This window comes from Sus scrofa, chromosome 9, assembly GCF_000003025.6.
Source record: "Sus scrofa isolate TJ Tabasco breed Duroc chromosome 9, Sscrofa11.1, whole genome shotgun sequence".
Taxonomy (NCBI): Eukaryota; Metazoa; Chordata; class Mammalia; order Artiodactyla; family Suidae; genus Sus; species Sus scrofa.
The window spans coordinates 89,637,664-89,662,698 of NC_010451.4; the positions used below are offsets into that span (position 1 = coordinate 89,637,664).

General features: G+C 35.3%; 1 protein-coding gene across 10 annotated transcripts in view; it reads left to right on the forward strand.

Moving 5' to 3' along the window:
* ABCB5 (ATP binding cassette subfamily B member 5) overlaps positions 1 to 25,035 on the forward strand; it is a 131,094-nt gene that overhangs the window by 16,881 nt on the left and 89,178 nt on the right. For 7 of the 10 annotated variants that reach the window (XM_021063420.1, XM_021063426.1, XM_021063425.1 and 4 more), the window contains exons 6-14: positions 9,643 to 9,834; positions 9,920 to 10,091; positions 12,595 to 12,719; positions 12,800 to 12,977; positions 14,299 to 14,412; positions 14,704 to 14,814; positions 17,210 to 17,335; positions 18,609 to 18,812; positions 23,590 to 23,760. In XM_021063420.1, the coding sequence (XP_020919079.1) occupies positions 9,643 to 9,834; positions 9,920 to 10,091; positions 12,595 to 12,719; positions 12,800 to 12,977; positions 14,299 to 14,412; positions 14,704 to 14,814; positions 17,210 to 17,335; positions 18,609 to 18,812; positions 23,590 to 23,760 (1,393 nt within the window). The remainder of the gene's footprint in view (positions 1 to 9,642; positions 9,835 to 9,919; positions 10,092 to 12,594; positions 12,720 to 12,799; positions 12,978 to 14,298; positions 14,413 to 14,703; positions 14,815 to 17,209; positions 17,336 to 18,608; positions 18,813 to 23,589; positions 23,761 to 25,035) is intronic. The other 3 variants (XM_021063423.1, XM_021063422.1, XM_021063427.1) reach the window with 3 other exon arrangements.

Consider the following 25,035-nt stretch of genomic DNA (forward strand, 5'->3'; position numbering starts at 1 on the left):
TTTTTTTTGCTTTGCTTTTAAGAATAGTCTTAACAGTGAGTCAGTGCTTCTATAAAAATTCTTTTAATTACTTTTCTAATTAAATATTTAATATTTTCATTGTAGAAAATGTTTAAAGGTTAAAATGACAAAAAAAATTAAATCACCTATAATTCCACTACTATTGGATGATAAATATTTTGATTTTTATATATAATTTAACATAAATGGAATTATACTGTTTGTGTGATTTTGACAGCTTATTGAAGCATAATTTACTTACAGAACTCACCAGTTTTAAGTGTACAGTTTATCAGTTTTTACTAAATTTACAGTTGTGCAACCATCACCACAAACCATTTTTAAAACACTTCCATCACTTTGCAGAGATTCCTCTTTTGCAGTCCATCCCCATTCCCACCTCCAGGCCCAAGCCATTATTTAGCTGCCATCTTTAAAGATTTTCACTTTCTTCACATTGCATGCACTCAGGGTGCTTGTAATATATAGGGTTTTGCACCTGGCTTCTTTTATTATTTGTAATGTTTTTGAGGTTCATCCGTTTTATAACATGTATCAACCGTTTATTCCTTTTTATTGCTTAGTAGTAATCCATTGCAAGGATATATCACATTTTGTTTATCTTTTCACCAGATAATGGACTTCTGAACTGTTTCCATTTTTTAGCTATGTTTTATTTATTGTTTATTTTATTATTTTTAATGTTTTAATGAAAATTGTTTTTAAAATGTACTTTATTATTTATATTTTTAATTTACATTTTAGGCATTCATACATTTCTTTGGTGAAATGCGTATTCATATATTTTGCCTATTTTATCATGTTGTTTTTGTTATTACTGAATTTTAAGATTTCTTTATAAATTCTAAGTACAAGTTCTTTTTCAGATATATGACTGGCAAATATTTTCTCCTAGTGTGTGGCTGGTCTTCATTTTCTTAATGATTTCTTTTGAACACAAAAGTTTTAAATTTTTCTTTTTTTTTTTTTTTTTTGTCTTTTTGCCATTTCTTGGGCTGCTCTCGCGGCATGTGGAGATTCCCAGGCTAGGGGTCGAATCGGAGCTGTAGCCGCCGGCCTACACCACAGCCACAGCAACACGGGATCTGAGCCATGTCTGCAATCTACACCACAGCTCATGGCAACGCCGGATCCTTAACCCACTGAGCAAGGCCAGGGATCGAACCCACAACCTCACGGTTCCTGGTCAGATTCGTTAACCACTGCGCCATGACAGGAACTCCTTAAATTTTAATTAGGTACAGTTCATCAAGTTTTTCTTTTTTGTATTTTCCTCTTGGATTTAAGAATTCTTTGCATAACATAAGATCATGAAGATCCTCTTCTACATTTTCTTCTAGAATTTTTAACATTTCAACTCTGACACTTAGATCTTTGATCCATTTTGAGTTTATTTTTGTAACCATTGGTGAGGTAAGGGTCTAACTTCTTTTTACATATGGCTATCCATTTGTTCCAAGACTGTTTCTTGAAAAAAACAATTTTTTTCTGTATTTAATTGCCTTGTCACCTTTGCTAAAAATCTGATGCCCATTACTGTAAGGTCAGCTTCTGTTTTCTCTGATTTTTGTTGCATTTATTGACATGTCTACCCTAATGCTAGTATACACTGTTTAGAGTACTATAGTTTTAGAACTTGAATAAATAAATAAATAAAATTAGGAAAAGAAAGTCCTCCAACTTTGATCTTTTTAGATATTTCATTTCTACATATATTTCTACATATGTTTATGGATTACCTTTTAAATTCTGCACAGTAGCCTGCTGGGATTTTTGACAAGGAGTGATTGAATCTGCCGATCAATTTGAGGAAATTGTCATTAACAACATTGTCTTCCAATACTTTTATTCAGATCTTCTTTTGTTTCTCCCAACCATATTTTGTAGTTTTTGGTGTGTGAGTCTTGCATTTCTTCTTTGCATTTGATTTTTTTTAAGATTTTTATTTTTTCTATTATAGTTGATTTACAGTGCTCTGTCAATTTCTGCTATATAGCAAAGTTACCCAGTCATACATACATATATACATTCTTTTTCTCACATTATCCTCCATCGTGTTCCATCACAAGTGACTAAATATAGTTTCCTGTGCTATACAGCAGGATCTCTTTGCTTATCCACTCCAAATACAATAGGTGGCATCTGCTAATCCTAAAATCCCAGTCCATTCCACCACCTCCCCCTGCCCCTTGGCAACCACAAGTCTGTTCTCCAAGTCCATGAATTTTTATTTTCTGTAGATAGGTTAATTGTACCATATTAGATTCCATATATATGATATCATATGGTATTTGTCTTTCTCTTTCTGACTTACTTCACTAAGTATCAGAGTCTCTAGTTCCATCCATGTTGCTGCCAATGGCATTATTTTGTTCTTTTTTATGGCTGAGTAGTATTCCATTGTGTATATATACACACACCACATCTTAATCCAATCATCTGTCAGTGGACATTTTCCATGTCTTGGCTATTGTGAATAGTGCTGCAATGAACATACAAGTGCATGTATCTTTTTCAAAGAAGTTTTATCTAGATATATGCCCAGGAGTAGGATTGCTGGATCATATGGTGGTTCTATATTTAGTTTTCTGAGGTACCCCCGTACAGTTTTACATAGTGGTTGTGCCAATTTACATTCCCACCAACAGTGAATGAGGGTCCCTTTTCTCCACACCTCTCCAGCATTTGTTATTTGTTGACTTGTTAATGATGGACTTTCTGACCAGTGTGAGGGGGTACCTCATTGTAGTTTTGATTTACATTTCTCTAGTAATTAGTGATGTTGAGCATTTTTCCATGTGCCTCTTGGCCATCTGTATGTCTTCTTTGGAGAAATATCTTTTCAGGTCGTCTGCCCATTTTTCAATTGGATTGTTGGTTTTTTTGCTGTTGAGTTGTTTAAGTTGCTTGTATATTTTGGAGACTAGGTCTTTGTCGGTTGTATCATTTGAAACTATTTTCTCCCATTCCATAGGTTGTCTTTTCATTTTTTTATGGTTTCCTTTTCTGTGCAAAAGCTTGTAAGTTTAATTAGGTCCCATTGGTTTATTTTTGCTTTTATTTCTGTTGCCTTGGGAGACTGACCTAAAAAAACATTTGTATGGTTGATGTCAGAGAATTTTTGCCTATGTTCTCTTCTAGTTTTATGGTGTCTTGTCTTATGTTTAAGTCTTTAAGCCATTTTGAGTTTGTTTTTGTGCATGATGTGAGGGCCTATTCCATTGTCATTGATTTACATGTGGCTGTCCAGTTTTCATAGCATCAGTTGTTGAAAAGACTGTCTTTTTCCCACTTTATATTCTTGCTTCCTTTGTCGAAGATTAATTGACTGTAGGTGTCTGTGTTTATTTCTGGGTTCTCTATTCTGTTTCATTGGTCTATATGTATGTTTTTCTACTAGTACCACACTGTCTTATGACTGTGGCTCTGTAATACTGCCTGAAGTCTGGGAGAGTTATGCTTGCTGCTTGGGTCTTTTATGGTTCCATATAAATTTGGGGATTGTTTGTTGTAATTCTGTGGAAAATGTCCTGGGTGATTTGAAAGGGATTGCCTTGAATCTGTAGATTGCTCAGGGTAGTATGACCATTTTTACAATATTAATTTTTCCAACCCAGGAGTGTGGAATATCTTTCCATTTCCTTGAATCCTCTTTAATTTCCTTGCTTAATGTTTTATAGTTCTCAGCATATAGGTCTTTCACCTCCTTAGTCAGGTTTATTCCTATATAGTTTTTTGGGTGAAATTTTAAAAGGTATTTTTGTGTTCCTTTTCTAATATTTCATCGTTAGTATACAGAAATGTGACTGATTTCTGAATGTTAATTTTATATCCTCCTACTTTGCTAAATTTATTGATCAGTTTGAGTTGTTTTTGTGTGGAGTCCTTAGTGTTTTCTATATATAGTGTCATGTCATCTGCATAGAGTGACAATTTTACTTCTCTTTCAATTTGGATACATTTTATTTCTCTTGTTTGTCTGATTTCTGTGGCTAGGACTTCCAATACTATGTTTAATAGAAGTGATGAGAGTGGGCATTCTTGACTTGTTCCAGATTTTAGTGGGAAGGCTTTCCACTTTTCTCCATCGGGTATTATATTTGCTGTGGGTTTGTCATAAATGGTTTTAATTATGTTAAGGAATGTTCCCTCTATACCCACTTTGGTAAGAGTTTTTATCATGAATGGATATTGGACTTTGTCAGATGCTTTTTCTACAACTATTGAGATGATTATGTGTTTTTTGACTTTTCTTTTGTTAGTGTGGTGTATAACTTTGATTGATTTCTGTATGTCGAACCATCGTTGTGAACTTGGGAATAATCCCACTTGGTCATGGTGTATGATCTCTTTTATATGTTGTTGGATTCAGTTGGCTAAAATTGTGTTGTGAATTTTTGCATGTATATTCATCAAAGATATTGGCCTATAATTTTCTTTTTTAATAGTATCTTTGTCTGGTTTTTGTATTAGGGTGATGCTGCCTTTGTAGAATATTTTTGGGAGTGTTCCTTTTTCTTCAACCTTTTGAAAAAGTTTAAGAAGAATGGGTATAAGTCTCTAGATAGTTTTCCGCATTATAGGTTTTCAAATTTGTTCGCATATAATTGTTCATGGCATTCTCTTATGGGTTGTTTTTTGTATTTTGTATTTATGCAGTTTCCTTTGAGATTTCTCCTTTTTCATTTCTTATTTTGTTTATTTGTGTTCTTTATCTCCTCTTCTTGGTGAGTCTAGCCAGAGGTTCATCAATTTTGTTTACCTTTTCAAAGAACCAGCTCTTGGTTTTTTTTATTTTTTTTTTCTATTGTTTTTGAATCTCTATTTTATTGATTTCCTCTTTGATCTTCATGATGTCCTTCCTTCTGCTGACTTTAGGTCTTGTTTGTTCTTTTTCTAATTCATTTAGTTGGTGGGTTAAGTTGTCAATTTGAGGTCTTTCTTCTCTTTTGAGGAAGGCCTGCATTGCCATGAATTTCCCTCTGAGTACTGCTTTTGTGGCGTCCCATAGATTTTGAGAGGTTGTGTCTTCATTATCATTCGTCTCAAGGTATTTTTTAATTTCTTTCTTGACTTCCTCATTGACCCATTGGTTTTTAGTAGCATGTTGTCTAGTCTCCACGTAATAGGTTTTTTTCTCATTTCTTTTCCTGTGGTTGATTTCTAGTTGCATGCCATCATGCTCAGAGAAGGTACTTGAAATAATTGCTATACTCTTAAATTTGTTGAGGTTAGCTTTGTGCCCCAGTGTGTGGTCAATTCTTGAGAATGTTCCATGCACACTTGAGAAGAATGTGTATTCTGATTTTTTTGGATGTAATGTCCTGAAAATGTCAGTTAAGTCTAACTTTTCTATTGTTTCCTTTATTGGTTTTCTGTCTAGAGGATCTGTCCACTGATGTGAGTGGGGTATTAAAGTCTCCTACTATGACTGTATTCCCATCAATTTCTCCTTTTATGTCTGTTAGTATTTGTTGTATGTATCTGGGTGTTCCTATATTTGGGGCATATATGTTGACAATTGTAATATCCTCTTCTTAAATGAATCCTTTAACCAGTAAATAGTGTCCTTCTTGTCTTTCTTTATGGCCTTCATTTTAAAGTCTATTTTGTCTGATATAAGTATTGCAACTCCTGCTTTCCTGTCTCGTCCACTGGCATGAAATACCTTTTCCCACCCCCTCAGTTTCAATCTATATGTGTCCTTTGTCCTAAGGTGAGTTTCTTGTAGACAGCAGATTGAAGGTTTTTGCTTTTTTATCCAGTCTGCCGCTCTGTGTCTTTTGATTGGAGCATTCAGTCCATTGACATTTAAGGTGATAACTGATAGATGTTTATTTATTGTCATTTTAAACCTCATTTTCCCGTTGATTCTATGATTCTCCATTCTTCCTTTCTTTTCTTGGTTGGATGGGCTCCAATTATTTTCTGCTTGAGTACTTTTCTTTTCATTTTTTGTGAATGTAATGTTCGGTTTTGATTTGTGCTTGCCCTGTTTTTAAGTATGTTAACCCTTTCCTATTATTGTGTGTTTTAGCCTGATAGGTTCAAACACTTCATTACCATACTAAAATTTAAAAAAAGAAAAAAAAACTATTCATTTCCTTACTTCCCTTGCCCATGTTTTATGATTTTGATGTCTTCTTTTTAATTTTACTCTATTTTAAACATCTTCATGATTAGATCTGTATGCTGGCTTATTTAAGTGACTGCTCTCTGATGGTGGTTTCCTCCATCCTAGTTCTTCTTCTTTTTTTTTTTTTAATTTAGAGAAGCCCTTTCAGTATTTCTTTTAGGATGGGTTTTGTATTGCTATATTCTTTTAGATTTTTTTTGTTGGAGAAACTCTTTATTTCCCTTTATATTCTAAATGATATTCTTGCTGGATAGAGTATTCTAGGTTGCATATTTTTTCCTTTCAGTGCTTTAAATATCTCTTGCCATTCCCTCCTGGCCTGTAGAGTTTCTGTAGAGAAATCAGCTGATAGCCTTATGGGGGTTCCCTTATAAGTTACACTTTGCTTTTCTCTTGCTGCCTTTAGGATCCTCTCTCTATCATTAACTTTTGCCGTTTTCATTATGATATTTCTTGGTGTGGGTTTGTTTGGGTTCAACTTGTTTGGGGCCCTCTGTTCTTCCTGTATCTTGAAATCAGTGTCCTTTAAATTTGGAAATTTTCCAGCGATAATTTCTTCAAATATATTTTCAATCCCCTATGCTTTTTCTTCTCCCTCTGGAATTCCTATTATGTATAGAGGGGGCCCGCTTTATATTATCCCATAGGTCTCTTATATTGCTTTCATGTTTTTTCATTTGGTTTTCTGTCTGCTGTCCTGTTTGTGTGATTTCCATTATTCTATCTTCCACATCACTAATTCATTCCTCTGCATTATTCATTCTGGTTTTTTAATGCCTTTAGCTCCGTTTGTATCTCTGCAAATGAATTTTCTAGTTTTTCTTGGCTTCTCCTTATATTTTCTAGTTCCTTTCTGAGGGAGTCTACATTACTGTTCATATCTTCTCTTAATTCCATCACTATTTTCACTATCTCCATTTTGAGCTCCAAGTCTTTCAGACTGCAGAGGTCTGTTTCATTGTTGACTGCTTTAGGTGAGTTCTCCTTTTGCTTTAACTGGGAATGGTTTCTGAGCTTCTTCATCTTGCTTGTGTTTTTCTTTTTCATGGTGGAGGTACACTTCCCATGTCCAGGCAGGGCTTGCCTTGGTGCTCCTGGGCCCAGAGCTCTTCCCGAGGGCTGATGAGTGGCTTGCTCCACAAGAGTACAGAACTTCCTGAGGGCGGTCTGGGCTAACCAGCTGGCTCTGAGGCAAAGGAGCACTTCCCAAGGTCGGGCAGGACTTGCAGGTGTGCAGTGAGTTGGAAGCGCACTTTCTGTGGTCAGGCAGGGCTTGCCCTGGTGCTCCTGGGCCACGAAGCTCTTCCCAAGGGCAAGTGGTGCTGTGCAGCTTGCTCCACAGGAGTGGGGCTCTTCCTGTGTGTGGGATACCAGCCAGGGAAAGCTGCGGTGGTGGGTAGCTTCCTGAGGGTGGTGAGGCCAGTGCGAAGTGATGGCAGGCAGCTTCTGGCCAGGTGCATGTGGGGTGGGGGAGGAGGGATGTTCTGGGAAGCTCTGCTCTCTGCTAGCTGGAAGGCAAGCATGGACATTGGGCCACAAGGAGTATGGTGGCCCACCCCTCCTCCTCTCCCCTCTGCAACACTGGTGCCTTGTCTCTCCTTCATGTCCAGACTTTCTCCCAGGTTCCCTCTGTTGTGGCTTTCCACTTCCCAGCGTATTGCTCCCTCCACCCATGACATATTACTTCCTAATCCCTCAGGCTATCTCCACACTGTCAACCCCAGCCCACTCCCAGGGACTAACCTCCAGGGCCTAGATCTCGGTGCCCAGCTCCAACCCCAGCATCTTGTTTTCTGGTGTCTGTGCCAGTGGTTCAGATGATCTGTGTGGCTCTCACTCTGCTTTTTAGATCTCAAACCTGCTGCTGCACTTTTCTCAGAGTCTGGAGATCCCTCCAACTCAGTTGCTCTTTCTGTCGGTTAGATGACTTTCCAGGGTGTAGGTTCCCTTTCTTCTTCACAGTTCCTTCTTGGGAATGCCAGTCTGGTCTCTCTCTCCTCTTTTGTCTTATATCACCCAGTTATGTCAAGAGATTCTTGCTGTTTTGGCAAGTTTAAGTTTTTCTGCCAGCATTCAGTTGTTGTTCTGTGCGAGTCTTTTTACATGTAGATGTGTTTTTTCTGTTGTGTTTGTGGGAGAGGGCAAGCGCATCCCCCTACTCTTCCGCCATCTTGCCTCATCTCCTCGATATTGAATGTCTTTTCATGTTCAACTCTTGGCCATCTGTATGTGTTCTTTAGAAAAAAAATGTCTATTCAGATCCTCTGTTCATTTTTTTAAATTGGGTTGTTTGTTTTTTGTTGTTCTTGAGCTTTATGAATTTTTAAGTATTTTGGATGTCAACCCTTTATCAAATATATGACTTACAAATATCTTCTCCTATTCAGTAGATCGTATTTTCATTTTGTTGATAATTTCCTTTGCTGTACAAAACATTTTAGTTTGATGTGGTCCCATTTGTTTATTTGAAAGGCTGTCTGATTCTATGAATTTACCATTTCTGCTAGGTTGTCCAATTTATTGGTGAATAGCTGCTCATAATAGTCTCTTATAATCATTTGTATTTCTGTGGTATCTGTTCTAATTTCTCCTTTTTTGTTTCTGATTTTGTTTATCTGAGTCTTCTCTCTTTTTTCTTAGTGAATCTAACTAAAGATCTGTCAATTTTGTTTATCTTTTCCAAGAACCAGCTCTTATTTCATTGGTCTTTTCTATTGTCTTTTTAGTCTCTATTTCATTTTTTTCTGCTTTGATTTTTAGTATTTCCTTCTTTCTATTGCCTTTGGACTTCATTTGTTTTTCTAGTTCCTTCAGGTATTAAGTTAGATTGTTTATTTGAGATTTTTCTTGTTTATAGGTCTGCTATAAACTTCACCTTCATACTGATTTTGCTGCATTCCACAGATTTATGTGTGAAATGACTGCATTTTTTATCTGGTCTCCTACCTACTGTTAGATATTTTGAATGTTTTCAGTTTTATGTCTTATAATTAATGCTACAGTGAACATTTATCTAGATTAATCTTTGTACATACTTCCTTAGAGTAAATTCCTTAAGTTGAATTTGGGATTTAATGGTATGTATATATTTAAAATATTTTATAAAATGATTTTGACTACTATCGTTTTTTACCCTCCTGTTCTACATACAGCTATTATAAATAACTTCAGTGTAATGTTTTCTAACATCAAAATATGGAAAGAAGATGGAAATAGCAAATATGTTTTAGAAAACTAATTTTTGCTAATAATATGAGAGACATACTCTAGATGTCTTACAAGAGAAACTTAGATTCCTACATCAGTGTACTTCACTCTTTCTCATGCTGTTCTTTGTTTTTTGTGGGGTTTTTTTGTTGTTGTTATCATATAGGTTCTAGCACAAATTATCTTAATCAAATATTATGATACATTTCATTTTTTTGGTAATAAGGGAAAAAAGTTGTGATGCGGTCTCACTAAATTTCCAATAATCTTTTTTCTAGGTTGACCCTTTATTATGTTGCAATAGGAATTTCTGCCTTGGTTTTTGGCTACATGCAGATTTCCTTTTGGGTTATGACTGCAGCACGACAGACCAAGAGAATTCGAAAACAGTTTTTTCATTCAATTTTGGCTCAGGATATCAGCTGGTTTGACAGTTGTGGCATCGGTGAACTTAATACTCGCATGACTGAGTAAGAGGATGGATGTGCAGTTTATCAACTTTGTTCTCATATATAACATATAAATAACTTAACTGAATTTATTTACTTGTTTCAGTGACATCAACAAAATCAATGATGGTATTGGAGACAAGATTGCTCTGTTGTTTCAGAACATGTCTACTTTTTCTATTGGCCTGGTGATTGGTTTGGCGAAGGGCTGGAAACTCACCCTGGTTACTCTGTCCACATCGCCTCTTATAATTGCTTCAGCTGCCATGTTTTCTAGGGTAGGCAAGATGGCTGATGCGGTGTTGACTGAAAGCAGGAATGTGAACTAGATTATTTTACTGAGTTTGTCCAAAAAAGGACATTTCTATTTATTTTCTGTATCCTATACTAGAAAGGAATATCTTAGGCCACAAATAGTTTTTATTTTTTCATCATTTATCACCTTTCTCTCTTCAAATTATTTGGCTACAATGAGGTATGATTTTAATATCCTAAAAACATTAAAAAAAATTCTTTGTCATTTACAGCCAATGTAATTTCAAATGAGAGCATTGATAAGGTTTATGGCATTATACACTAAATGCTGAAAAAGCCTTATTATGTGTTCCAAATTACCAGATAAATGTGCTTCAGTTCATTTCTCTAGAACAGAATGAGAAAATCCTCAAACAGTAAACACTTAACCATTATTTTTTATGTCAGCCATTTCAAGTTTCTGTTTTTATAAGGCTCTGAATTACCATTTAAAATGTCTGCTAATATATATTTTATGTATTATGTAAATCTGTTTCAGGTTTTTTTTTTCATTTTTGGTTTTTGGGGATTTTTTTGCTTTTCAGGGCCGCACCCAGAGCATAGGGAGGTTCCCAAGACAAGGGGTCGAATCAGAGCTACAGCTGCTGGCCTATACCGCAGTTCACAGCAATCCCAGATCCCTGACCCATTGAACAAGGCCAAGGATTGAACCCGCATCCTCATGGATACTAGTCAGTTTCATTTCTGCTATACCACAGCAGTAACTCCCTGTTTCATTTTTTTTAATTTTAAAAATTATTTTTTTTAATTTTAAAAATTACATTTTTAGCACTGTTATGCTATGAATATAAATATTAATCTCTTTACAAGATATTGATAGCCTGGTTTTGAAACCAAATCTCTTTGTGAAATGCAAAAAACAACCAGTATATCCCTAATATCTCTCTCCAAATAAAGTCCTTGTCAATTCTACCAATGTGTATATCCATTTTCTAGATCAGAGGCACAGTTTACTCTTGAGAGATGGAGTTTTTGTTTGTTTGTTTTGGGGGGGTTTTTCAGTTTTAAATTTTTCAAAGCTAATTGATCTTTATGAAAGCCAAAGCTGTAAAATTCATGGAGTTTATTTGCTAACAATATACAAATGCAACCAAACAAGAATTTTCAGCAACAAAAATATTCTAAGTTTGAATAATTCCTTAATGATAGACTTGGGTGTTTCAGACAACAGATCTTTATTTAGTGTGACTTCTACTGTTGACCTTGTAACCCTTGTCAAAATCTTCATCCCCAGCTTATTTGAAATGAGGACTCCCTCAGTAGGAAAATTAACCACACAGTATGTTACTAAAATCAGAACCTTAACTGACCAAGAAATAAAGTGGACAATGAGTTTAAAAAGAATAGCAATAGGGAAGCTAAGGTCTGCTTATTGTTATTAACTGATTGTGACTAGGAAGCAAGTAAAAGTCAAAATTATCCAAATGACTAAAGAAACCAGGCTAGATGGTTTCTAATTTCTTTCAGTTCAATTCAGCTGGGCAAATATTTATTGAATACTGTCTATGTCCAAGGCTTTTTGTACATGCAGCTTCCCCTCAGTGGTACTTTAAATAGAAATAGCTGTATTTATTAAGTGAATTTAGTAAATAATGGGTATTACTTGGTTTATACTACTTTCTGCTTTAGCAAAATCTGAGCATGTCTTACTAAAATCAATTCCAATTATGGGAATGTATTTTGAAAGTGGATAGATTTGTTATGTGAGCAATTAGTAGTTACAGACTCACAACTCTGAGGACAATTTTCCTGCTCCCTTTCATTAAAATGTTGTGCGGATTACTAAATTAAGTACTTTACTGATTAAAGAAATAGTAATTGAGGTGTATAATAGAGAAAAAGTCACACTTTAATTAAATTTTTTTTAGAAATCAGTTAATCCTGCTTAGTATCACCAAGAGTGATAGTTTCCTCTCTCTCCCTCTCTCTCTCTTTCCTCTCTCTGAAAATCTAGGCAGGCTGCATTATGCACTAATAGTTTCAGGAGTCACGCCCCAGACATAGGCAGGATCATATTCCTCTTCCTGACACAACCCTGTGATTCATACCCTCTGGAAGTTTTGTTTTTTACATAGTAACAAATCAAATCGAGTCAAATCAGGATCACTGATTTCTTTTGAACACATAAGAACTATGTCCCTAATATCCTTTTCCAAATTGTGTTAATATAGATACTCATTATCAAAGCTTTTAAAAATGTAGAGAGAAAACAGTGAAGCTCTACTAGAAGGAAAAATAGAGATTTAGACTCTGCATTATGTTAAGCTAAGCTCATTCACTACTGTGAGACTTAAAAAAGTCAGTATCTGTGATCATTGGCTTCTTCGTTTGAAAACTTACGGGGTTAGAATAAGTGATAAGTACCTTTTCAATAGTAAAATTTTACTATTCTAGATTCTACTGAATTAAATTCTCTGCTCATTATTACTACTATTATTTGGTTAACTTTGATCATTATTATTACAGATAGTCATCTCATTGTCCAGTAAGGAATTAAATGCCTATTCCAAAGCTGGGGCTGTAGCAGAGGAAGTCTTGTCATCAATCCGAACAGTCATAGCCTTTGGGGCCCAAGAGAAAGAAATTCAAAGGTCTGTTCCTTTAATTTTGACAATAAGGGTTTAGTTTTAGTTTCTCTCAAGGCTATTACATTGTGTTGTGTCTTTTTAAGGTATACACAGAATCTAAAAGATGCAAAGGATGTTGGCATTAAAAAAGCTATAGCTTCAAAACTGTCTCTTGGTGCTGTGTACTTCTTTATGAATGGAACATATGGACTTGCTTTTTGGTATGGAACCTTCTTAATTCTCAGTGGAGAACCTGATTATACCATCGGAACTGTTCTTGCTGTAAGTCTTGTTTGAGAACAAAGGTATCTAGCCTAGATAATCTGTTCTTGCCTAGAGTAAATTAAAAATTTATCTTTGTATGATGGTTATTTAAAGGTGGATATTCTCAATAAACAAATATTTATTTACTTCAAATGGTTTGTATATACCTTTAAATTATAGTTATGCATTGGTGGGATTTACTTATCTAGGTGTTTTAGCATCTGCTAAAAGCTTTTAGAAGACTCATAATAGAATTTTCTACTGAGAAACAGAGTTTTCTTAGTCTGGTAGTCAAAAAGACCAATCTCTAGTGAGACTTCTTTTTAATCTTGCTGAAATAAAATGGTACCCTACATTCACCTTGCTAAATGTCTTCTGTAAATATTCTATATATTAGACTCTCTTCCTCTGTCCTATCAGTATATGGTAATGTTAAAAACAGACTCTATACAGCTCTGTCTAAATCATAATTTAGGGGTTTTTTTAACTTTTAAGGGTTACACATTAAATTATTATTTATTCACTTATCCTCCCAAGTTTCAACAATAAACAAATCAGCTCAGGATTAAGAACCATTTGTCTTGTTGAACTAAATTGATCTGCTCTCTCTACTTCAGTTCTCATTTGGCTTTTCTATTCTACATAGTTGGGGTTTTTTTTCTGTCAACTAAAGTCATCTTTTGAACTTGAGACTTTCATTTTTAAGATTTTAAGCTATTCATTTATTTCTAATAAATGAAAATTGAGCATGAGGAATGTTTAGCACATCTTTCCTCCTCACATTATGTGTGACTGTAGGTAAATAACTTGCTAAGCTTTAGCTTCCTCATCTATAAGATAGAGAAAATAGTATTTAGCTTGTAGGATACTTTACTTATTTGACTTTTTACAGAGATGTGTGTATCTGAAAATGGAAAGGGAAACACTAATAAAATAATTAAGAAAAGTTTACAAAAAATTAGTCCAGTGTTTCTAAGATAGTGAAATCTATAACATCTTTCTCTTGAAAGTTAAGAAGTTAATCAGAATGGAGAAGAGTACAGCTCACCTCCTCACCCCTCATGGTTCATGTATTGCCAGCACTCTTCAGTAAGCAGATTTTTCTTCTTAGCTTCCCAACAGGTTATAACATCAAGATGATGGAACAATTAGAAGTTATCGTACACTAGGAAAAGGCAAACTGCATTTCACTCAGCTAATATTTCCTTTATATTTGGAGACATCTTTCCTTCCTTTTCCTACCTAATTTCTCTAATATCTCTGCGTCTCAACCAAGTGCACACTTTATTCTGTTGTTCCTCTTACATAAGGATAAATCTTTTTTTTTTTATTCCTGTAGGTTTTTTTTAGTGTAATCCATAGTAGTTATTGCATTGGAGCAGCAGCCCCTAACTTTGAAAGCTTCGCTATAGCCAGAGGAGCTGCCTTTAATATTTTCCACATTATTGATAAGGTAAGACTTCTAATTGCTTTGAAAGATAGGAAACCAAAATGCAGGAACACTCATTTCACTAAAACAAAAAGATGGGCAAAACCCACCTTGGCCAATTGGCTGTAGAAAGAGAGATTGTTTCAAATCTTCTACAAGGAGATTGTGTTTTATTGAAATCTTCATATCTAAATACATATCTAAAGCAGAAAGAGAAACATAGTAAAAGAAAACCCATCTTGAAACTATTTTTAGGATACACAAAGTGTCACCTTAGTTTCTTGAGGATTTATAATGTCATCTTTATTTTCTAAGAAACCTACTATAGATAACTTTTCAACAACAGGCTGCAAATTGGAATGCATAGAAGGAACTGTGGAATTTAAAAATGTTTCCTTCAGTTATCCATCAAGACCATCTGTCAAGGTAGGTAAAATTTAGTTATAGAAATGTATGGTTCTCTAATATTATCATCAACTGGCTAGGATCTCCTCTTATGAGACTGAGGATCAGTTTGACCAAGATTTGGCTATTCTACTTAGAGACTTGAAGAGAGAGAGAGAGAGAAAGGGACACAGACAGAATGAGAAAAAGGAAAGAAGGAAAGATAGCTTGGTAATGGGCAAATAACTCTGAAAGAGCTAGTTATATTTTGCAGCTTCTTATCTATATTCAACTGAATAAAACATTTTCATCTCCCAGGAATGTTTTTGCTCTGGTTTGGGAGCACATCACAAGTGTCTTGGGTTGCTGATGCCCCCCATTGGTGGTCTGGATGTTTTCCCACTCAGCATAGATAGTTCATTTTAACTTTCTAAAGAGTACAAACTGGGGGAATTGTGCACATGTTGTGTCTTTCCCTTCTCCATTTTCTTGGGCATCTTTGCTTCAGTTTCTTTCTCTCTCACTTTTATACACACACACATACACAAGCATGCATACATGTGCACACATGCAAACACACTCAGTATAAAATGCATCCTTTTCCCTCTATCATTCAGCCTTTGACAAGTTCTTATAAAAAAAAAAACTGCTTCCCTCTTTTATTGTCTTCCTACTTATTAGTGTATTTATCAAAAAAAAGTAGGTAGTGTTAAAGATTGCAAAGAGTAATTTCTAATAAAATAACTGTTTTGTAAAAAAAGATGACATGATTTTAAGTGAAATTGGTAAAGTTACTAGTGCCATCAACCTTTAATGTCTTTTAAAGTGTCCAAATATCCCTTGCATAATTTCATCAAAAAAGATCTATCTACTCTTGCTTCCTTATTATTCTCTTAAGTCTTTGAAATCCTCTTTTTAAAGCCCTTTGTTTTTTAAAAAAGTTTTGTTACTTAATTACCATTACTGGAATAGTGTTGTCTTTTTTCATTTTTCTTAGCATAAATAGAGCACTTTAACTCCATTTTGCAACTGCATTTGGGTTGGCTTCCTGAAGAATAACACACTGATTTTGCATGCACTGATGTTGCATGGTAAAGTGCTTCCTGAGTTTTAAAGGACTATTTTTTAAAATAACATTTGAAACACAGCCTCTTTTATTAAACTGAAAAATGAATAATTACCCTCCAAAAGTCCACCTAGTTTAAGTAAATAAAACACAGATTATTCCAAAGAAAGAACAAAGCCAATTCTAGAGTAAAAGTACAGGTGGGAGAGGAGGTACTCCCACTGGGAGTCCCCAGTTTCTTACCTCCTTTAGAGAATTCTTCTCTGCTTGGCCCTTTGAAGGTTTTATGTTTGTCTTTTTTAAAGACTACTTCTTTATGAATGAGAAGATCAAAGTAAAAGAACCCAAGGGAATATTACCATGTGTAGGGCAAATGCAAGCAAGGATAGATGAGAGTTTCTCAACAGGATCATTGTTGTCATTTTGGCAGGTAAATTATTTGTGAGGTTCCTCTTATATTGCAGATCCATGGGACACTAAATGCTAGTAGCATTCCCCAGTTATTGAGAAAATTTTTAAAGTACTCTCCACAAGTTGAAATGTCCCTGTGAGATACACAGCTAGAAAAGGAGGGTTTTTAGTGGTGAAATCCCATTCATGGGAATCCCTAAAAAGTCTGCTGATTGTTTTATTTTGGAATATGTTTTGTGATAATGTCAAATAAATTCTAAGAAAGAACTTTCTTAAATAGCTAACAGAGATATGTGGAAGGATTCATTCAGTTTTTACAAGTTAGAAGATAAAACTTTCGTAACTTTGGTAGTCATTAAATTCACAAAAAGTATTTCATTTGAAAATATGAAAAAAAAAAGTTTACTGTGGCTAGTTAATAGTCTATGAATGCTTTTTTTTTTTTCTTTTTTCTTTTTTTTTTTTTAGGGCCACGGCTGCAGCATATGAAAGTTCTCAGGCTAGGGGTTGAATTGGAGTTGGAGCTACAGGTCTATACCACAGCCACAGCAATGCCGGATAAAAGCCCCATCTGTGACCTGCACCACAGTTCACGGCAGTGCTGGATTCTTAACCCACTGAGCGAGGCCAGGGACCAAACCCACATCCTCATGGATGCTAGTCAGGATCATAACCCATTGAGCTGCAATAGGAACTCCATAGTCTGTGAGTACTCTTAATTTAGATCTCCTTTTCATATAGAGAGGTGGTTAGAGATTTTTTACTATTAGTTTCTAAAATTATGTAGGTTATTATTATACACATATTTTATGAAACAAACATAATAAGATCTAATTTGTTTTTTAAGTGCCAGAGACAAATTTGTCTTGTTTATAATTATCCATTAAATTTCTGAAAGTATGTAAATTATAGTCTTATTTATCCTAGTTTTATGGAATTTTTTCCCATACATTCCAATAGATTCTGAAAGGCCTGAGTCTCAAAATTAAGTCTGGAGAGACAGTAGCCTTGGTTGGACCCAGTGGCAGTGGAAAGAGTACAGCAGTCCAGCTTCTGCAGAGGTTATATGATCCTGATGACGGCTTTGTAAGTGCATCTTGCAAGATCTTTCATAGTTTACATGAAGAGATTTGGAAATGCCATCTACTGCAGAGAACTCATAGCTAAATAGACTTTTAATTTTTAATACTGGAGCTGGGAAAGAAGCCATATCGTTTTCTTTCCTGAGTATTTACTCAACAAATATTTATTAAGCACCTACTATGCACCAGACATTGTTCTAGATACTGGAAATACATTGATGAACAAAGCATAAAAACCTCTTTGCCCTCATCAGGTTTACATTCTAATTAGGAGAGACAGACAATCAAAAAGTAAGTAAATTGTATATGTTAGAAGGTAATAAATACTGTATAGAAAAACAACATAGTAATTTGTAGTACCCAGAACTTAGCAAGAATTTGTTTCTCAAAAAAAAATCCCCAAAAGATGTAACTATAGAAAATAGCACTCTCATTTCTTCTGTCATCCATATGTTGCAATTAACTTTCTCACCCTTGTAAGTGGCATAGAGAACAAGACTATGATAGTCACAGAAGCATAATTCTTAATGCTTCTATTCAGATTTTTAACTGTTATTTTTTTTTAATCTACTCTTCTAAAACTTCAGCTTGACTTCTTAAGTCTTCATTTGGAATAAACTAGACTAATGTATCCATGCTAATATTGCATAAATAAATTATTGGATAAACATTCCATATATAAACCAGTTGCATAGAAAACCTATGCCCAGGCAGAATAGTTGTTGGTAAGAAATACTAGTGTTATAATTATCGAATCTTGGCTTCTATCATTAGAATATGTTTGGGTAATGGGTATTGGTACTATCTATGAAGACAGTATTCATTTATTATTTACGACAGTGAATAGAATACACTTTTACCTTTTGCAAAGGAGTAAGGTGTTGAGCAGAAGGAAGGATAATTCCTAGAAAAAAATGCAAAGGTCACATCAGTCTTAAAGTAACAAAACTGAAGTTTTTTACTTGGATCTACCTTATGACATTTGTGGCTCCTAGAGTATATATTTTCATAACCCCTGATTTGTGGATCTTAGAGTAAAGATGTTAAGGTAGTTTAGCAAGGTTTTAAGTCAATTTTTTTTTCAGGTTTTATTAGGTCTCATCTATGAGGAAGAGTCTGTTTGCAATATACATGCTATAAATATTTTATAAAAATATAGTCAATCTTTGATTCCTGACAAAACCTGCTTCTCAGTTTTGTTTTGGACTAGTAAAAAAGACTCTAAACCCATTGTAGTGAAAGGCATCACAGAATGATTCATTCCTTTGGATTGGCAGATCACAGTAGATGGTAAGGACATCAGAACTTTAAATGTGCAGCATTATCGAGAACATTTTGGAGTGGTCAGCCAAGAGCCTGTTTTGTTTGGGACCACAATTAATAACAATATTAAATATGGACGAGATAGTGTGACTGATGAAGACATTGAGAATGCAGCAAAGGAAGCAAATGCTTATGATTTTATAATGGAGTTTCCCAAAGTAAGTATACTGTCTGACCTGTGTTCTTAGCTTAGAGCTAAAGCCTGAAATATTACAAAATAAGATAATAAGACAATAACTTCTATAGAGTAGGGGGAGTATGATTAATTTTTGCATTGTCCTAGATGAAACATCTATAAAAGAGAGAGCATGGTAACAAATGAAAGAAGTACATCATTGAAAGCTCAATTTTTAATCTATTTATTTCTTACTGATTCTCACTGCAAATGGAAAAGAAAAAAATTAAGGATATGTTAAAATATAACAAAGAAATATGAGCCAAAATCATTGGTCCAAGCTGAGAAATGATCTATCTGTAAAATGTTGATTTGCAAGGCCATCTTGTGGCTAAGAGTGGGAATGTCATACACAATGTTCACATCAGTTCTGTGATAAGGCAAAAGAAAAAATATCATTGTTTTTAGAAGTACATGGAGCTGATATAGGATAAAATGTGAAATTATAGTTGGAAATAGGTACAATAACCTGTTTTTTTCTATTAGGACATATAAGATTCTAACAGGTATTTGGAATTGATGGAGAGCTATAAAAATATTTATTTATATTTCTCAAAGTATTTCTTTATCTCTGTCATCCAAAATTGTTGTGGGAGCACCTTGTGAAATATGAAAGGATGAGATCTGAAATTAAAATACAGATAAAATTACACCATCCCAGAAGGCAACACTAACAAAAATAGTTTGCTTTAATGGATATATTTTACAAACTGTACTACATGGGTAATAATATTTTGTTTGTTTTGTTTTCTCTTTTTCATAAAAACTTTAGTTATGCCAGCCATTATCTCCTATCCCCATTATTTAGGGTCATATTTGGGACAGCAAACATTAAGGTTTTAAGGTCATTCTTTGCCTTGTGGTTTGGGAAAATGGAAACTTCTTTTCTTTGACCCTTCGACACTTTCAGTAATTTCCTTTCCTCAAAATATCAATGATCTTCAGTTTCCCGCTTGAAATTAGGGAGTTTTCTGGTGCCTCTTAAATCATTTACTATAAGTTATGACTTGCTTTTACTAAAAGTCCAATATTTACACAAAGATGTTCCTTGCTATAAATCTAATAGTAAATCCTAAAGATACAATCCAAAGAACAAATTAAAGATTCTGGTTTATTATGATGGAAACCAAATTCCACAGCCATGGTTAACCAGAGAAATAAGAATAAGCATAATAATAAATAAAAGTTCCAGGAGTTCCCGTCGTGGCGCAGTGGTTAACGAATCCGACTAGGAACCATGAGGTTGCGGGTTCGGTCCCTGCCCTTGCTCAGTGGGTTAACGATCCGGCGTTGCCGTGAGCTGTGGTGTAGGTTGCAGACGCGGCTCGGATCCTGCGTTGCTGTGGCTCTGGCGTAGGCTGGTGGCTACAGCTCCGATTCGACCCCTAGCCTGGGAACCTCCATATGCCGCGAGAGCGGCCCAAGAAATAGCAACAACAACAACAACAACAGCAACAACAACAAAAGACAAAAAGGCAAAAAAAAAAAAAAAAAAAAAAAAAAAAAAAAAAAAAAAGTTCCAGAAGCGGTTAATTCATATAAGTGAAAATTTAGGGTAAGTTATGCTCAAAAATAAATACCATTACTCCTTCTATGACATACATATATTTTTAACTTACTATATTAGGATTAATTAATACTTGCTAGCCTTTTCACATAAACAGCCATAAAACTGGCTATAATATATGAGGCATAGAACAGTCATTTCCAAGTATCGGATAATCTCTCTTTGATTCCTGAGAGAAAGGAAACTCATGGAGAAAGTCCATGAATCTCAACATGGTGCCTGGCAACAAATATCTGACCACATCTGTAAAATGGAATCCATACAGAACATGGCAGGCCCACTGAGCTGAAATACAGAGATAAAATTTCAGGGCAGTTTAAGCAACTGGAGAGGCAATGAGAAGGCTGAGGACATAAAGTGAGGGGCAAAAGTCCATGCAGACATCTCTTGGGAATCCCTCTCTGAGGATAAGATTACCTATTACTTACCAGAGAGCAGCTACGACGAAGCTGAAAGTAGAATAGAAATACTAGAAGTCAAGCGATGTGGTGGAGATGTTGAAAACACAGCCCAGCCAGAGTAGAGAGATCACATTAATGCCTTTAAAAAAATAAATAAATAGCAGGCACATAGCTGATAGACCAAAAAAGTCACACCTTAGGAGTGTAGTGCACACTTTCAAGTAAGGCTGATTCTAGACCTGCTCTAACAAATCCGAATACCAAGATCACCAAAGGAGACAGAACTTGGATGTTGGGTGCTGCCAAGTTCTGAGACATTCTACACATTCACCCCAACAAAGCATGAAATCAAGATTATACAGTTCAAGATAATTAGTCAATATTTGAATTGGCTACTAGGACAAAAATCAACATTTTCTTTAGAAGAAAACAGAATTTAGAGTCTCTTCAACATACCATATATAGAATTCAGTGTATATTTTATAATACCTAGAAATGCAAAGAAACAGGAAACTGATCCATTGGAAAGAAAACATAATCTAAATAATCTATGTATTTATGCACTTAAGAAAAGCTTCAAAATGCATGAAGCAAAAACTGGTACAGCTGAAAGGAGAAATACACAAATCCACAATGTTAGTTGAAGGCTTTAGTACTTGATAGAACAAGCAGGCAGAAAATCACAAAAGATATAGATGACCTGAGCAATACTATCAACAAATTGGATCTGATATTTATAGAACACTCCCACCCAGTAACAACAGAAAACATTCTTCTTAGGTGCACATGGAATAATAGTAAGTCACTGAGATAAACAGTATTCTGGACCATTAAAGGGAAGAACTTTTTATAGTTTCAAAGGAATTATATAAAATATGTTCTTGGGCCATAATGGAATTAAGATGTAGAAATGAATAACAAATATACCTGGAAAATCCACAAATACTTGAAAACTAACCTGTTTTTAAATAATCTATGGCTTAATGGGGAAGTTTAAAGGAAAATTAAAAACTATTTTGAACTAAATAAAAATGAAAATGCAAAGTATCAATATTTGTGAAATATGTTTGATCCTTGAACAATTTGGGTTTGAACTGTATATGTTCACTTATACATGGACTTTTTCAGTAAATATATGCTGTAGTACTACATGATCAATGGCTGATTAACTTTGAGGATATGGAGATGGAAGACTGACTGTAAAGTTATACTTGTATCTTTAACTGCACAAGGTTTTCATAACCTGCTGAGAGCCACAACAGGAACTCCCTAGAAGTTAAAAGTTTTAGTAAGAGTATTTAAACTTAAATCCTTGAAGAAATGAACTTTGTATCAGAAACTTAGCCAACAGAATATTATTAATTATGCTTCATTAATTCTGGAAATTTCCTTCAACCTCAAATATCTAATCATATTGACTTTGCTAAAGATGCATATACAAAACAAAGTCCTAAAAAGTCTCCCAAGATTTAAAAAAGTTTTGTAAAAGGAGTTAGTTTTTGCAGTAATTTTTTCAGAATATTTTTCAGAATATCAGGAAGGAAATTGCAAATAATATATTAAATTGGTAATAAAAATTTCAAATAATAGTTAAGTAGTTGTACTACAATGTTTCTTTTAAAAATACCAATGCATGGGAGTTCCCAATAGCACTATCACTGCCTCACCTTGGGTCACTGCTGTGGCTTGAGTTCCATCCCTAGCCTGAGAACTTCCACATGCTAGAGAAGCGGCCAAAAAGTTTAGTAAATAAATAATTTAAAAAATAAAAATACTGGCGTTCCCCTCGTGGCTCAGTGGTTAGAATCCGACTAGGAACCATGAGGTTGCAGGTTCGATCCCTGGCTTTGCTCAGTGGGTTAAGGATCTGGCGTTGCTGTGAGCTGTGGTGTAGGTCGCACATGCAGCTTGGATGCCACATTGCTGTGTCTCTGGCATAGGCTGGCGGCTGTAGCTCTGATTAGACTCCTAGCCTGGGAGCCTCCATATGCCGCAGGTGCTGCCCTAAAAGGACAAAAGACAAAAAAATAAAAATAAAAATACCAATGCATTCTAAAAATATCTTTAAAACTTTGGAAAATGTTCAAATTAATATTAATCTTCCTTAAAATCTCTGATTATCCTGTGTTCTCATTTTTTTTAGTCCTAGCCAAATTTTTCTTCACTAGATTCTCTTTTTTTCTTTTTTTTAGCTGCACTCGAAGCACATGGAAGTTCCCGGAACAGGAATGAAATATGAGCCACATCTGTGAACTGCATCACAACTGTGGCAATGCCAGATCCTTAACCTTTTACACCAGGCCAGTAATCGAACTGGCAATGCCACAGAGACAAGCAGGTCATTAATCTACTGTGCCACAGTGGGAACTCCTAGATTCTTTTTTGCAATAGCTGTTTATTTTACAAAGAACAAATCATAGGTCAATACCAGTCACACTGAAGTGGTGATTAAGCTGTTATTAAAATACAATCGTGTAAATTAGGAGATTGGGATTAATTTACACATATTCTATATATAACTAGATAAGTAACAAAGACCTACTGTATAGCACAAGGAAATCTACTCTGTAATAACCTTTATGAGAAAAGAATCTGAAAAGGGGTGGATATATGTGTGTGTGTGTGCGTGTGTGTGTGCGTGTATAATATTCACTTTGCTGTACAGCTGACACTAATACAACATTGTAAGTCAACTAAACTCCAAAAAAATTTTAAAAATCACAACTGTGATTGCCGTTTCTTTTTCTGATCTTCTGACATTCTGTTTTTGTTCTCTTTCCTGTTTTTGTTAGAAATTTAATACGTTGGTAGGGGAAAAAGGAGCTCAAATGAGTGGAGGACAAAAACAGAGAATTGCGATTGCTCGAGCTTTAATTCGAAACCCAAAGATTCTGATCTTAGACGAGGCTACATCTGCCCTAGACACAGAAAGTGAATCAGTAGTTCAAGCTGCACTGGAGAAGGTAAATAAACAGATTTATTTATTATTTTCATATTCCTGGTTTCTCATTGCTTTTAAATACAAGAAAGTATGGCTGCATAGTAGATTATTTATTAATTTCAAAGCCCTTCTTAAGGTATGGGTGTAGGACTTCATCTTTGTAAAAACTCCTATGATAATTATATAAAGTGATTTGGAGGAGAAGAGAAGGTGTTATCCTTGGTGTTAAAAATACATAAGAGGCGTAGTTCCTGTTGTGGCTCAGCAGTAACAAACCTGAGGAAGCAGGTTAGATCCCTGGCCTCAACTCAGTGGGTTCAGGATCTGGCATTGCCATGAGCTGTGGTGTAGGTCGCAGTCAGGGCTCGGATCGCATATTGCTGTGGCTGTGGCTGTGGCTGTGGTGTAGACCAGCAGCTGCAGCTCCGATTCAACTCCTGGCCTGGGAACTTCCATAGGCCGAGGGTATGGCCCTAAAAAGACAAAAAATAAAATAAGAGGCTCATAACCAAGTAATCATTCCATATGTACCTCCATTTCAGCAGGTCTGCACTTTCCATCTCCCCAGAGTATCCCCACATCCTACCACTATCACAATTATTCATCCCTTTTCCTTTACACAATCCTTATACACACCTGTGGGATTCTCTTTTCTGACCACTTTTCCTCTTTAGGGCAACCCCAGAGTGCACATTTTAACTTAATTTCACTTCAAGTGGAGAAGCATACAGCATGGTTTGCCTTGACCTTTATCCTCCTTCAACAGCCCCGGGCCCTCAAACCTCACACTGGCTTTCTGCTCACTGCAAGCTGCAGCACATGCTTCATGACCACAATGCAGTCATGGCCCTTTACCAAACTGCACTGTGTCTGGGAGGACACACAGTTAATGATGGTGGTATGAAAAACCACAGAATCCTTTTTTCAATGGCCATACCTTTTTTGAAATCATGGCCTTCAAACTCTTTAGAAGGCATAATGGCACGTTTTACTTTGAGCTTGTCTGAAAATATGTTGTGTTTTTCTCTCTAAAAAAATTACAGGTTTTTCTTTTTTAAATACTGATTTAGGTGACCAGAAATGGATACTGGCAGTCAGAGTACCCTCTGCTTATTGAAAAATGTATTAGTTACCGTTATTAACTTCCAATTCAGATTTTTTTTTTTCTTTTTGCCTTTTCTAAGGCCATTCCTGCAGCACATAGAGGGTCCCAGGCTAGGGGTCTAATCGGAGCTGTAGCTGCCAGCCTACGCCAGAGTGATAGCAACACGGGATCCTAGCCGCATCTGCAACCTAC